The sequence below is a fragment of the Staurois parvus genome, unplaced genomic scaffold (genome assembly GCF_062004578.1).
Source record: "Staurois parvus isolate SC_StPar_1 unplaced genomic scaffold, SC_StPar_1.0 ptg000106l, whole genome shotgun sequence".
NCBI classification, from domain to species: Eukaryota; Metazoa; Chordata; class Amphibia; order Anura; family Ranidae; genus Staurois; species Staurois parvus.
In genome coordinates, this window is record NW_028317902.1 from 3,110,137 (window position 1) to 3,125,569 (window position 15,433).

The window sequence follows — 15,433 nt, forward strand, 5'->3', positions numbered from 1 at the left end:
AGCGGATGTTTTCGTTTCTTGAATATTTTGCATGACTACTACAGTGACCTCTGCTGGCTCACGATGTATACAAAGAGCTGCTCTTACTACAGGATTGCAAATTATCCTTTACAATAGTGTTCAGGGCTTCACCAACACTTCAGTCTAGGTTTATCTGAACAAAACAAACTTTTTATATACTTGGCTGTATGTATTTACCTTCTTGCTAACAGCAGATAAGACCAGATCTTCAGAGATGCTGCTGTGATCCCCACTCTGCTCATGGATCTGTTCAGCAATGGTTGATGGTTCAATGCTCTCCGAGGATAAATATTCTGGTGGAGGACTTAAAGAGGTCCTTGTGTGTATTGCAGGGCTCACTGGAGTTGGGGAGGCCTCACTGCTCCTCTTTTCTGCATATTACAGAAAGAAAACTTCTTAAAATAAAACAATTTTTCTTTCATCTCAGCATTGATGTACTTTATAAAAGGTAAAGTTATAAGGCCTCTTTTTGTCAGATGATGAATTTAGCATTTCTCATAATAAAAAGGTAAATTTTCAGAAAATATAGAATGTTTGGGGGTTTTAAAGAATAAGTTCACCTTTCCACAAAAAATAATAAATGCACATATTTTTGCAGGTATATTTTTGGCATCGCCGATGCCATGCAGGTCTCTTACAGACTGTCAATGTATATGCTTGCTTGTACATCCCATACGAGCAAGCCAATATTTCTGACAGGAAGAACCAATGAACTACCACAGCGCTCAAAGCACTGTGGTAGTTCATTGAGGACTACAAGCCGAAGGCCGCTAAGGAAGTTGGGACTTGTAGTCCATTCATTCACAGAACAATGTGAATGAATGAAACGGCCTTGTGGGTGGAGCCCCCACACGCCTCGCTGCTTTTGAAAACTGTCAGCTAGTATGGGGAACCTCTCCCCGTACTTCTGTCATAGGGAAAGGGGGGCAGCGGCTGCAGGATTGGGAACATGTTACATGTTCCACCCTAAAAACGGGTGGAACATGTAACATGCTCCCAAAGATGAGATTATCCTTTAACTAAGCTTCAGTCTTAAAATGATTTTTTCAAATGTGTGCAAAAAATGCAAAAACTGCTCTGGCACTGAAAGGATTAAAAGTACTGCATCAAGGCTGTTATATTATCAGTTCAAAGAGGTTTTTTTAAAAAAAAACATCCTACAACATGAAGACTGCACTGTGGACCCCTCCTGAACATTTTGGCTGTCCAAGCTGCCATGCTGACCCTTTGCCTAAAGTGGCTCTGTCATGAGAAAAGTACTGGAGGTCTGGCCTGCTTTGATAATGCTAGCTACCTACTGTGATCGAGTAGAAAGTAGTATTGGGTCACAGACCTGGAACGTTCATCTTGTAAATAAATGCAGCGTCTGCAGTGAAGCCAAGCAAGCCAGCCAGGGAATGAAAACTCACAAAAAAGGAGAGTTCAGCACTGACAGCCCCAATGATTGTCACAAGACAGAGCTGTTTAAATGCTGAGAGTTGCTGATACAGAACAAGCATGCAAAGGACTTTTGACACTCCTATGATGTGCATGGGTGTTCCAGGTGAGCTATTCTGAAAGGTAATTAAGTCAGTATAACAGCCAGGCTGCTAGCACTGTTAAAAAGTCTACAGCAGGGGTTCACAACCTAGGCACTCCAACTGTGGTGAAACTACAAAACCCCCCATGCTTCTGTCTCTGGGAACTATGCCTTTAGCTGTCTTGAACCACCTCTTGGGACATGTAGTTCCACACCAGTTGGAGTTCAATGGTTGCCAACCCCCCATTTTCCTTTCCTGACAGGTGTGCTTTAAAAAGCATGACATGACATATGAAGTTCTCCCTCAGGAAATTCAGAAATTCTAATCAAATGTAACACAATCCATCAATGCATGTCTCTCTCACCTTCATGCACAGTCTCTTCTCCCTCAGTGCTCTGGCTTTTGGTTTTAACCCTTGGTTTCTCCCAAGCAGCCAGTGCCTGCTTCTCAATGCGCCTAATTTCCAGCTCTTCAGCATCCAGCCTTCTTTTCCACTCCAGAAGCTCCTGTGCATGTAACCTCCTCTGCACCAACTGCTGTTCCCGCTTTGTTAAGAATCTGAGGAAAGGTTTTGGAGTTAGAACCATGAGCACAGTAGAAGACACAACTCACCCAGGATAGGGAGGGATGAGGGAAGAGCAAGCAGAGGAAGGAGGAGGTAGGAGACACAACATCCGCATGCTCTGCCTTCACTAGCCCCCCCAACAGCACACTGTCATGCCCCCAGGATTCATTACCACTATAGCACCTCCCTATCCCCCCCCACACAGTGCAGGGAGCAGAGGGAGCGGTGCCGTTACCTGAGCAGCTGGCGGCAGATATAGAGCTGGAATTTGGGGTGAAGTTTGGGAAAGCACACACTGAGAGAGGCCCAGTGCTGGGGCGTAAAGACAGAGAAGAAGCAGTGAACAGGGCAGATGTCTCTACAAGAGAAGGAGCAAGAGTTTACCAAGAGAGTGACACAGAACAACAGAGTGGAACAGCCGAAGGTCTGCAAGGACAGGACCACAGCGGGGATCCTGGAGGATGCCAAGCAGAGTGCAATTGAAAGAGGCAAGGAAGTTACAAAGATCTAAATTTTTTCAGGTGAGAAATAGAATCATGAAAAGATCAGGGATAAGGTTTGAAAACAAAGGAACAGTGCAGAATGAAACACATGGCATGATAAATCAGCAGTATAATATATCAGTCAATAAAATTAAACTTTGAATTTATTTTGTAAAAGCAGACATCCAAAAGTTTTCTACAGTATACTTTTAGTTTTGTATTGTAGTGTTTCCTGGCACCCTGGGAAATTTCTAAACCCAGCACGTGTTCCATGAAAGTTCTGACTTCTCTCTGGGACTTTCCTTGAGGGACAGAAAATCAAATAAAGTCAACTGAAGAGTGTCGCTGGGAGAAAGCATAATTATTCCAGAGCAGGGAACATCTTTACAAGTATGCTTTCCTTCCCACCAGAAAGACTAGGCAGATAGACATGACCTTTTTCTATTATCACAGGTATCTTGGGATAGTTCCATAAAAGTGAAAAAGAGTGGCATTACACTTGGAAGATGGGTATTTAATGATGAGTGCATGGTCTACGTTTTGGCAGATTCTGAGAAATAAAGGGGCACTATAATACAAAACTAAAATATACGTAAAGGCACCTTAGGACACCTAATTCCCTAACTAGAATATAAAATGACATTCTAGATTTAATGGCAAGCAAGTCATATTCTACAAAACACTCAACAAATCAGACACAATAAAACAAGTGATAATTGTGGCAGACACATGCTGACTATAAATGTTTAAAACAACATGGCAACTCCATGGTTTTCATGTAGTAAAACACATTTGGTAGTTTGCCTGTGTCCCAGACATTGGTCTTGCAAGTCTGAGGACTAATGTAACGTATTTGTTCAAAATTAAGTGTTTTATGCTGACAAATTGTTTTTACATGGAGTTCCCTTCATAGGTAATGGAATAGAAAGCTGAATAAAGAGAAACATACAATGTCTAAAGGTGGCAGGAGACACAAGGCGGACACTCAGATGTAAGCTTTCTTAATAAGCAATGACAATAGTAGAGAAAGAACAATAGATCAGTAATGGCGTATCTGCTGATCAGGAAATACAAAGAGCTATAGTTACTTGGCATCCATGTGGCTGTGCATTTTGCGGAGCTTCTGCATGATACTGCTGGTTTCGCTACCAGAGACTGACACAGGAGAGGGGCTCCGGCTCTCTGCATCAGAAGGAACACGGCTTGATGATGGACTGAGTCGAGCATCCCCTTCACTGGGCTGTTCCTGCACAAAGAAAATATTTGTATTCAATTTGAAAAGATGTACCCCATTTGACACACCGCATGTATTAAAACAAATTGAATCCCTTTCCTGAAGTGCCAAAGGTTTACATAGAGCTGCCATTACAGTCTATCAGATCATCAAATATATCACTGGTACCAAGACAGCCCTGTGTGTATACAAATACCATAAATACAAGCACAAAATAAAAGCAGAAGCAGAGCACATTGGACAGTGCAGATAAAACTACACTAATAAATAAAGAATAAAATTGCATTTACAAAGAAGCAAGTTTAGGCACTGTTTCATGGTCATCCTCTGACTATTTAAGGCTTCTAGTACCTCTCTGTTCCACCTTGAAGAAGGGACATGGCCTAGAAGCATGTCTTTGCAGTGAAGGTACTTTACCCCAAGGACAAAGTTTTAGTCCCCTTTCTATACCAGTTTGGTATTTTTCTTCCTTTTGGTTCTCAGTGTTCACCTTAAAGTACTCATCTTGGTTTGTTATTTCCCCTACAGCCAGCAAGTGAGCATCTCCAGCATCTCTTGGTGTGACCTGGAGCTGCTCTGGTGATTTGTCTTGGTTATACAGTGCATCCAGAAAGTATTCACAGCGCTTACCTTTTGCCACCTTTTTGTTATGTTACAGCCGTATTCCAAAATGGATTAAATTCATTTTTTCCCTCAACATTCTACAAACAATACCCCATAATGACAATGTGAAAGAAGTTCGTTTTGAAATCTTTGCAATTTACAAAAAAAAAAAAAAAGCACATGTATACATAGTCACAGCCTTTGCTTAATACTTTGTTGAAGTACCTTTAGCACCAATTACAGCCTCAAGTCGTTTTGAGTATGATGCTACAAGCTTGGCACACCTATATTTGGGCATTTTCTCCCATTCCTCTTTGCAGTACCTCTCAAGCGCCATCAGGTTGGATGTGGAGCATTGGTGCACAGCCATTTTCAGATCTCTCCAGAGATGTTCAATTGGGTTCAAGTCTGGGTCACTCCAGGACATTCACAGAGTTGGCCTGTAGCCACTCCTGTGTTATGCGAGTTGTGTGCTTAGGGTTCTTGTCCTGTTGAAAGATGAACAGACGCCCCAGTCTAAGGTCTAGAGCACTCTGGAACAGGTTTTCATCAAGGATATGTCTGTACATTGCTGCATTCATCTTTCCTTAGATCCTGACTAGTCTCCCAGTTCCTGCCGCTGAAAAACATCCCCACAGCATGATGCTGCCACCACCATGCTTCACTATAGGGATGGTATTGGCCAGGTGGTGAGCGGTGCCTGGTTTCCTCCAGACATGACGCTTTGCATTCAGGCCAAAGAGTTCAATCTTTGTTTCATCAGACCAGAGAGTTTTCTTTCTCATGGTCAGAGTCTCTCAGGTGCCTTTTGGCAAACTCCAGGCAGGTTGCCATTTGCCTTTTACTGAGTGGCTTCTGTCTGGCCACTCTACCATACAGGCCTGATTGGTGGAGTGCTGCAGAGATGGTTGTTCTTCTCCCTCGATCACTCGTTTTGGCCAGGCGGCCCACTCTAGGAAGATTACTGGTGGTTTCAAACTTCTTCCATTTATGGATGAGGGAGGCCACTGTGTTCTTTGGGACCTTTATGCTGCAGAAATTTTTCTGTACCCTTCCCCAGATCTGTGTCTTCATACAATCCTGTCTTGGAGGTCTACGGACAATTCCTTGGACTTCATGGCTTGTTGTGTGCTCTGAAATGCACTGTAAACTGTGGGACCTTATATAGACAGGTTTATGCCTTCCCTAATCATGTCCAATCAACTGAATTTCCCACAGGTGGAATCCAATCAAGTCGTGGAAACATCTCAAGGATGATCAGTGGGAACAGGATGAACCAGAGCACAATTTTGAGTGTCATGGCAAAGGCTGTGAATACTTATGTACATGTGTTTTTTTTATTTTTAATAAAATGCAAAGATTTCAAAACAAACCTCTTTCACATTGCCATTATGGGGTATTGTTTGTAGAATGTTGAGGAGAAAAATGAATTTAATCCATTTCAGAATAAAGCTGTAACATAACAAAATGCGGCAAAAGTTAAGCGCTGTGAATACTTTCTGGATGCACTGTATGTCATCATCAAGTCACTTCGTTGTAAGTGCAATTTTATCCTTTATTTATTAAAGTGGTTTTATTGGTGCGATCTGTTTCTGCTTTCATTTATGCAAATACAAAACAGATACACTGCTGTTTTATGAAACTCACTAAAGTTTGTATAGATTGATGTTGGTCATAACAAAACAATGATGGGGGTCTTCTTGTTGCTTTTGGGGGATATTGGGAGACAGGGACCAGTTACTACTAGGAGCAAGATGGATTTCAGTTTAAAGCTTAATGCTATCCATATTCTTTTGCAAATTCAAAGTAGACCAAATAATTCATCCAACAAACTGGCTTTCAATTGTTACCTATCTACACTGCTAAAAACAATGAAAGGAACACTTTGAAAACGCATCTGACCTCAAAAATCATGCTGGATATCTATAGTGATATGGACTGGGTAATGTGTTAGGAATGTAAAGGATGCCCCATTGTATGATGGAAATGATCAACCTACAGAAGACTGAATTCAAAGACACCCCAAAAATCAAAGTGAAAAAATGATGTAACAGGCTAATCCATTTTGCTGAAATTTCATTGCAGCAACTCAAAAAATGGTACTCAGTAGTTTGTATGGCCCCCACGTGCTTGTATGCATGCCTGACAACGTCAGGGCATGTTTCTAATGAGACGACGGATGGTGTGCTGGGGTATTTCCTCCCAGATCTGGACAAGAGCATCACTGAGCTCCTGGAGGTGCAATGTGGCAGTGTTGGATGGACCGAAACATGATATTCCAGAGGTGTTCTATTGGATTTAGGTCAGGCGAGCGTGAGGGCCATTCAATGGTATCAATTCTTTCATCCTCCGGGAACTGCCTGCGTACTCCCACCACATGAGGCTGGGCATAGTCATGCACCAGGAGGAACCCAGGACCCACTGCACCAGCGTAGGCTCTGACAATGGGTCCAAGAGATTTCATCCCAATACCTAATGGCAGTCAGCCTGTAGAGGTCTGTGCGTCCCTCCATGAATATGCCCTCCATGAATATGCCCTCCCCAGACCATCACTGACACACCACCAAAACGGTCATGCTGAACGATGTTACAGGCAGCATAACGTTCTCCACGGTTTCTCCAGACCCTTTCACGTCTGTCACATGTGCTCAGGGTGGACCTGCTCTCATCTGTGAAAAACACAGGGTGCCAGTGGCAGACCTGCCAATTCTGGTGTTCAATGGCAAATGCCAATCAAGCTCTATGGTGCCGGGCAGTGAGCACAGGGCCCACTAGAGGTAGTTGGGGCCTCAGGCCACCCTCATGAAGTCTGTTTCTGATTGTTTGGTCAGAGACATTCACACCAGTGGCCTCCTGGTGGTCATTTTGTAGGGCTCTGGCAGTGCTCATCTTGTTCCTCCTTGCACAAAGGAGCAGATACCAGTCCTGCTGATGGGTTAAGGACCTTCTATGGCCCTGTCCAGCTCTCCTAGAGTAACTGCCTGTCTTCTGGAATCTCCTCCATGCTCTTGAGACTGTGCTGGAAGAGACAGCAAACCTTCTGGCAATTGCACGTATTGCCATCCTGGAGGAGTTGGAGTGCCTGTGCAACCTCTATAGGGACCAGGTATCAACTCATGCTACCAGTAGTGACACTGACCCTAGCCAAATGCAAAACTAGTGAAAAACAGTCAGAAAAGATGAGTAGGGAAAAAATGTCAGTGGCCACCACCTGTACAACCATTCCTGTTTTGGGGGTCGTCTCGCTGTTGCCCATCTAGTGCACCTGTTGTTAATTTCATTAACACCAAAGCAGCTGAAACTGATTAACAACCCCCTCTGCTACTTAACTGACCAGATCAATATTTCAGGAGCTTAATTGACTTTATGCTATACTCTGATTAAAGAGTATTCCTTTAATTTTTTTGAGCAGTGTATATTAAAATTAAACAAATATTTTTGAAGTTTGAAAAGCCCTGTTAGGTTTCGTTCACATGTGGGTCAATACCATGTGTTTATGCTGCATTTATTCTGCATTTTTAAAGCCTCAAAACAGCTCAGTAATGCCAGCAATTAATATTACATTGGTACCACACAGTGCTGTCCACACAGGAGCGGTAGCGTGTTGTTAAAAAATAACCAGCATTCTGCTTTCATGAGGCATTGATGCTTGTCAACCGCTTCCATTCAATTCAGCTGTGATGCCCAGTAACCTCACCTACAGCATTAATGGTGTGTTAGTGAATCATTTATGAAGTGTTAGCTGGGCAGTTGGGGAGAGACAGTGGAGGCTCCAGTAACCCAGAATGCACTGGGAAAAACAAAACAATTCTGGCAACAAGTCACCAAGCGGGTATTATCCTTAGACTGGGAAAACTGTCCTCCAGGGAGAAGGAGAGCAATAGAGAGCATGATTTTGATTATGGCTGCTGTTTTTCATTTTATATAATTATTGTAATATATCCTAAATCAACAAATGAAAATAGAGAATTTCCTCTACATCACTCCCCTTTAAGCATTTCCTACTAGAAAAGCAACGCTTCCATGGGCATTTATTGAGTATTCTGGAAGCTTCTTCATCGCTTCAGAAACATAACAAAGACCTGCCATAAACAAATCATAAATGCCATAGGGTGTCAATGATCATTGCTTTGTTCTTCATAATCAACACACGTGTGAACAAGCCCTTAGGGAGATTCACCCTCTCTATTTGTCCCGTTTACAGTTATCATTGAAAGGGAAAGTTAAAGAAAATACCACATTTTGGGTTGACCCAAGAAAAGTAAGAGGGGAGTGTGGAGAGGATTTCTTCTCACTTCTCGTTTTGGCTATGGGTCAGGAAGTGAAGGGAAATCTCCCCAATGAGACACAGATGGTAAGAAAAAAAAAACAAAACAAAACAAACTGACAGGGGTTATAACCCTCCCTTACTCTATCCACAATGAAAAAAGGTTCTGCCACTAGTTCCACTTTAAATATTCTAGGCTGTGTGTTTTCAGTGGATATATTATAGCAGCTGATAATCAAGGTACCATAATTGATCCAAATTTTATTCATTTTGCTTTATTAAATTATATTTCTGTCATTTTCTCCCCTGGGACTCACACAGCTTTATTAGCTGTTGGCAGATGGGGTGAGGAAGCCAATTAACCTAACAGCATATCTTAAGAGGGTGGAAGGAAACAGGATTATCCGGGGAAATCCATGTGAGCACAAGAACATGCAAACTCCATACAGTCCTCACTGGGACTTGAACTGGGGAGAAATATTAACCACTAAGCCTCTGTACACATATATATATATATATATATATATATATATATATATATATATATATATATATACACACACACACACACACACACATACACTGTACGGCCCAGTGACATGACAACTTTGGGCTGTGGTCTCTGGATCTGTCCAAAACATGATATATCTTTCAAGCAAAAACCTATTTTTTAACTTTGGAACGGATATTCTGGTAGGAAAAAGGTGGGTTGTGACACACTCCGTAAATTCCAGAATAAAGAACCTGAAAATAAAAAACCCCACCTATTGTACATCAGACCAATATATTTGGTCTAATCTGTCTCATAATATACCACCTGCCCATGCATACAGTCAAAAAAATAGCCAATAAACTACACACCAGCTGCCCACTCTCTGCAGATTTGAGCTTCTCCTGTAACCTCAATGTGCTGTTCTGGATACGCTGAATTTCCTCTTGCTGTTTCAAGATAAGTTGCCTCTCCCGGCGAGCCGCTTTGTTTGCTTCCTGCAAGCGCCGGATTTCCGCCTGAACAGAAAATCTGTATTAGAGAATGTAAAAGAAAAACAATCAAAGATATAGGTGTTCTGTTATTAGTTAAACATACCTGTTCCTGCTGGAGCCTCAGTAAAAGACCTCTTTGTCTTTTCTTCAACGGCGGCATTTTGTCATCCTCTCCCTTGTCACGCAGACTTCTGAAACACACAAGCAAATATTAAGTAACAAGGCCACAATGGTGTTTATCTAAAATGAGATGTGGCGAATTAAGATTCACTTTGGAACTCCCAATGAATCCCAATATTCAAAGTCAATAATAGCGAAATCTACATGAGCCCCAGTACTTGTCCAGTCACAAGGGTTTTCTGTGACCTTGCTGCAAATAAAAGGGCAGAATGCAGGAACAAACTGGAATGCATTTTGCATACATTATACCACTGATCACAGGCTTGGGTGGCTCCTGAACCAGGCTGAATTTTTAAAGTGTATATATGGCCAAAACCTTTAAGAGAGAAGTACGGCTTAATTTTTCCCCCCCATTATACCTACCTAGGTGGATGCAGCATCTTATCCCCACTGAGTGAGAACTCAGCAATCACATGACCGCTGATAGCTGAGCTCTCACGGGTGCTCTAAGCAGAGAGCGGTGACTGACGCTCTCTGCTCTGCCCCCCCAGGGCTCACTGGAGTGCTGGGCTGCGAGAGGGAGAGAGCGGCTAGCTCAGGCTCTTAGCGGCTCTCTGAGAGACTGAGCCAGGTGCCGCTCCAGACCTTGGAACGACTGAGTGACATCAGCCGACAACGAGCTTCAGCCTGCTGTCGGCTGAAAACGTGCCACAGGAGTGCAGAATGAACTGCACCTCCTAGGATCCACTTCTCCTTTAAGGATTATAAGTCAAGTTTTACTTTTTGTCTGTGTTGTTGTTGGGAGACAACCCCCTCACTTCCTGTCTGGTGAAAAAGATGTCCCTGGGACATCTCTCTTAATTAGACAAATGTAAAACATGACAGGGAATCTAATTCTTCCCCATTCTATCCAAAAAAAAAAAAAAAAAAAGTCTTGAAAATAGATACACTTTAATGACAATACAACATGCAGAAGTCCAAAGCCTGGCTGTGCTTTCTGGCAGTGGCATCAGGAATATAAGGCTGACTAAGCAGAATCACAAATCCTTTCACAGGTTAAACATTTCCCATATGAATATGCATTTTGACTATGTATTTAACTGTTGCTAAGTTACTCTAAACCTAAGAACAAAAATGTAATATATTGCAATTTATCAACCCTTAGATGTGGTGGCTGCATTCGGTTTCATTTTTCAAGCTTTTCCTCTCTTCTATTTTTACCTGGTGATCCTATCAATAACACACTTCAGTCCTAGGATGAAAATTTCTCACTCACTGCACGAGATAGATTATATATATATATATATATATATATATATATATATATATATATATATATATATATATATATATGGAACAGTGCAACCACCCTAGGACAAGACTAGAGAACACCTCCCTTTCTCACCATCAGCATAACATTGGGGGGTTTGTCTGTAGCTCGCAGAGCTATCTCAAACAATTTAATGGTTAAAAGGGCAGTACAGGCAGAAAGCAAAGTTAATAAATCAACATTTTTTTGCACTTAAATAACAAAACATAATTAATGATATATTATACCAAAGGAGAACAAACAGGAAAAGTTAATTGTTGGGGTTTATATAGACTTTAATGCCCAACAGCAAAAGTTAATTTCTCATTTAGGTCTAGGGAAAAAAAGCCCCCTTAAAATGTACTTACCCGATCCTTCGCTCCCCCCCGCTGCTAGACTGGTCCCTGCAGCCTCTCCTTCTATCCCATGCTCCATGATTCTGATGTCATCAAGACCAAAGCAGGATCAATAGCCCTGCATTAGATGTGATGATGCCAAGGGACAGTACACTGTCGCAGAACGGGGGAGCACCATCTGTTGAGGAAGGGTTTCTCCTCTCTACTAGACAAAACAAGCCATTAACCCTTGCAGTGCGAGCACAGTCCCATTTTACATTTTCCCAGTGTTGCGCTTTAAAGCAAATTTCAGATTCAGGGTGCTAAATAAAGATCTTTCTGTTCTTGCCTATAGCCAGAAAAACTATTTTGGTAGGTTTCAGAGCTGTAATGTCCACATAAAGTTCCAGCCATCAAGGAGAGGGAGTGCAGAACTCTTCACGCAACAGCACAGGCCATCAAAAAAAAAAAAAAAAAAAAAAAAAAAAAAAAAAAGGGTAAAAAAGCCTAGTACACGGTATTGCTGTGCATGTTCAAACCAAATATAAATAAAAGTAAGCTGTTACAGGCAACTTCCCGTGCCAGATCACCCTAAGCTCTATATTGATTGGGACCCCTTACTGGATAATGACTCTAACGTGCATTATTTTTCTCATTGTTTACATTTTCCTGAAAAGACTAGTGATATTTAATTATAAATATCTGGACCTATGCAAACTCTTGTTAAATGACAAAGAAGGCAATAACAACTGCCTAATGTGTTCTTAACGAGAGGTATTTAAAGTAATAAAAAAAAAACACTATCGTTCCAAAGGGTTTTATTGTTAATATACTACCAACAATAAAAACATTTTTTTTTTTAAACCATAATTACAATACCTGAAAATACCAAGATATATCAGTAAAAGCAGTGTCTGAAATGTAGACTTTATCAGCCAATGTGTCTGATCTAAAAGCCTGTAGACACAGGGAGGATGTTTTCACATTTAGAAGCACCAGCTATCTGGCTCCTGGAGCTTGTCCAGCCATTCAGTTTTACCTTTTCTGGTGTTCCAGCCAAGCTAGCTCTGCTTTAGTCTTTTCTTTGAGTGCTTTCTGACGCAGACGAAGAAGGGCTGCCTGGTGTGCAGAGCGCATTTCTCCTTCTTGCATGTACTGCCGAACCATTTCCATTGTAAATTTCCAAAAACTGTCCTGCCCACTTGAAAAGGGGCCACTGAGCTCCTGTGGAAGATTCATATATGTGTCAATACTACATACATATTAGGGCTTATTCACATTGGCATATTTAAGCGGTGTTCCATGCATCCCCATGAAGGCAGTACCATTCATGTCAATTAGGATGCAGCGCCTGCATGAAAACAGTCGCTGCTCTCAATTTGACATCCATGTGCACACTGCATGCGTTCGGGGACCCGCACCCACATGACTGTCAAATTGAGAGCAGCGGCTGTGTCCATGCAGCTGCTGTGTCCCAATTGGAATGAATGTGACTGCCTACACAAGTATGAATGAAACACCTGTGCATCCCCGTGCAGGTAAACACTGCCTTCACACGTGTGTACACTTAAGCACACCTATGTGAACAAGGCCTAAAACGGCTTTGTAGTTATCTCTCCTCAAACCGGACCCTCTTGTTTCACCTTATCAGGGGTGCTTTCCTCATCAGATTCATGTCTCCGACTTCTCTGTCTCTCCAAGCTACCACGCCTGTGGTATTCAGAGGGAAGCAGGGAACGAAATGATAATTCCTCAATGCCTTCTTCATTGGTAGGAACTGCTGAGCTGACACCTAAAGAAAATACCAATATCAATCATAAATATATAAATAACACAGTTTTGCCAGTGACAAAAAATTGTGTATGCTTCTCATTGAAAGGGGAAACGTCATATTCTGGTGCGTCATTTCATAAAACAATTAATGAAATGAAAACAGCAAACTTAAAGTAGAAGTCCAGTTAAATTCTATCTCAGCTTAAATCTGCTCCCACCTTCTTTCTAAGCCCTACACTATCTATTCTGTAAAGGAAAGATGCCTATGCCTATACCTATTGCAAAGATGTTGCAGACATTCTTGGCTGGCCACTGGGGAGATCATGTGACCAGACCAGAGTGCGTTCAGAATAGGCAAGTATAGACAGGTTAGTATAGGGCTCAGAATGGTGTAGAAGCAGATTTAAGTTCAGATAGGATTTGAGTGGACTTCTACTTTAAAACACAAAGGGTTTATTTACCGTATTTTTCGCCGTATAAGACGCACCTAGGTTTTAGAGGCAGAAAACAGGAAAAAAAAAAATTCTGAACTAATGGACTGCAGACACAGTACAGGAGATGACCAGAGACTGCGGACAGCACAGGGATGACCAGAGACTGCGGACAGCACAGGGATGACCAGAGACTGCGGACAGCACAGGGATGACCAGAGACTGCGGACAGCACAGGGATGACCAGAGACTGCGGACAGCACAGGGATGACCAGAGACTGCGGACAGCACAGGGATGACCAGAGACTGCGGACAGCACAGGGATGACTGCTGACCTTTGGGGAGGTGGGGAGCGGGTACCTGAATTTGACAGGTACCCGCTCTTACTTCCGCAGAGTTTTTGTTTGATCTTACCTGTTCCTCGATCCAGCCGCGCGCTGTCTTCCCGGCTTCTGTAATGGCGCTCGGCATGACAGCCGGGTGCCCAGTGCGCATGAGCGAGAAGCACTTACGCTTTGTGATTGGTCCGGCGGCTTCTGGGATCTGTCATGTGTCCCAGGTACCGCCTTACCATTCACAAAAAGCACCGCTTCTTGCGCATGCGCACTTGGCACCCGGCTGTCATGCCCAGTGCCCACACTACAGAAGCCGGGAAGACAGCACGCCGCTGGATAGAGGAACAGGTAAGGTCCCGCTGCAGAGCTGAGCGGCCGGCCCGGTATTCTGACACGGCCGCGGTGGAAATACCGGACCGGCCGCTCCATATTCGCCTTATAAGACGCACTGACATTTCCCCCCCAGTTTTGGGGAAGAAAAAGTGCGTCTTATACGGCGAAAAATACGGTACTAAAGCTGGGGAGTACAAAATGAGGCTCACCTCTGCAGAGAAACTAATCAGCTTCCAGGTTTTATTGGCAAAGCTTAATGAAACAAGCGGGGTTGGAAGCCGATTGGTTTTTATGCAGAGTGAACCTGATTTTGCACTTTCCAGCTTTAGTAAATAAACCCCTTGCTGTCTGTTGCGGAAAACAATATGTGCGGGAACACTTAGACAGTTTTGCATTATGTTCAGTGGTCTTTTTGGTCAATCGACACAGAAAGTGAAGCAGAACCCATATGCGCTGCATAATTTGAAATAGGCAAAGCACTGTAGATATATGGTTGTTTATATACATCTATAAAGAAGGGATTTGTGCAAGTATGTTTAAGTACTTAGACAGAGAGAGAGAGAGAGAGAGAGAGAGAGAGAGAGAAACAGCTGATCTAACATGTCTATTTAAGAGATCTAAAAAAATTGATAGGTTCTCTTTAAAGCTGACCTTCTGGCATGACCCAAATTTATCCCCAAACCTCCTTCTCCCCCTCAACAGCATTTCCCAGCATTATTTTGTTGCTATAGCAAGAAACAACTTTTATTGTTCCTGATATTTATCAAAAAGCTGCAAAATTTTTGCAGGACAGTGGGACAATGGATCAATATTATAGTAATTTCCTATTGTAGACATACCACCTAGGTCTACATCCCCTAAGGACCATTTCCATACACTGTGTGTGGGCAGGTTCTTGGGAGTCTAGGTGGCAGCATTGTTTTGCTAGGAAAGAAATCAATGTATGAAAAGAGGAAGGGCTGATAAACAACAGGTAGTTAAGTGCTCAAAGGATTTATGGTAGGATTATCAGGTATTTTTCTAAACATTCTGCATTTTTAATGGCACAAAACATTGGAAAATGCTCATGTACTGCAGAAATACACTATATATATATATATATATATATATATATATATATA

At 42.4% G+C, this 15,433-nt stretch overlaps 1 protein-coding gene across 3 annotated transcripts in view; it reads right to left on the reverse strand.

Moving 5' to 3' along the window:
* CEP350 (centrosomal protein 350) overlaps positions 1 to 15,433 on the reverse strand; it is a 118,238-nt gene that overhangs the window by 34,089 nt on the left and 68,716 nt on the right. For 2 of the 3 annotated variants that reach the window (XM_089671486.1, XM_089671485.1), the window contains exons 23-30: positions 13,084 to 13,232; positions 12,480 to 12,664; positions 9,780 to 9,867; positions 9,554 to 9,700; positions 3,677 to 3,834; positions 2,342 to 2,464; positions 1,906 to 2,099; positions 199 to 392 (exon numbers count right to left, since the gene is read on the reverse strand). In XM_089671486.1, the coding sequence (XP_089527612.1) occupies positions 199 to 392; positions 1,906 to 2,099; positions 2,342 to 2,464; positions 3,677 to 3,834; positions 9,554 to 9,700; positions 9,780 to 9,867; positions 12,480 to 12,664; positions 13,084 to 13,232 (1,238 nt within the window). The remainder of the gene's footprint in view (positions 1 to 198; positions 393 to 1,905; positions 2,100 to 2,341; positions 2,465 to 3,676; positions 3,835 to 9,553; positions 9,701 to 9,779; positions 9,868 to 12,479; positions 12,665 to 13,083; positions 13,233 to 15,433) is intronic. The other variant, XM_089671487.1, reaches the window with a different exon arrangement.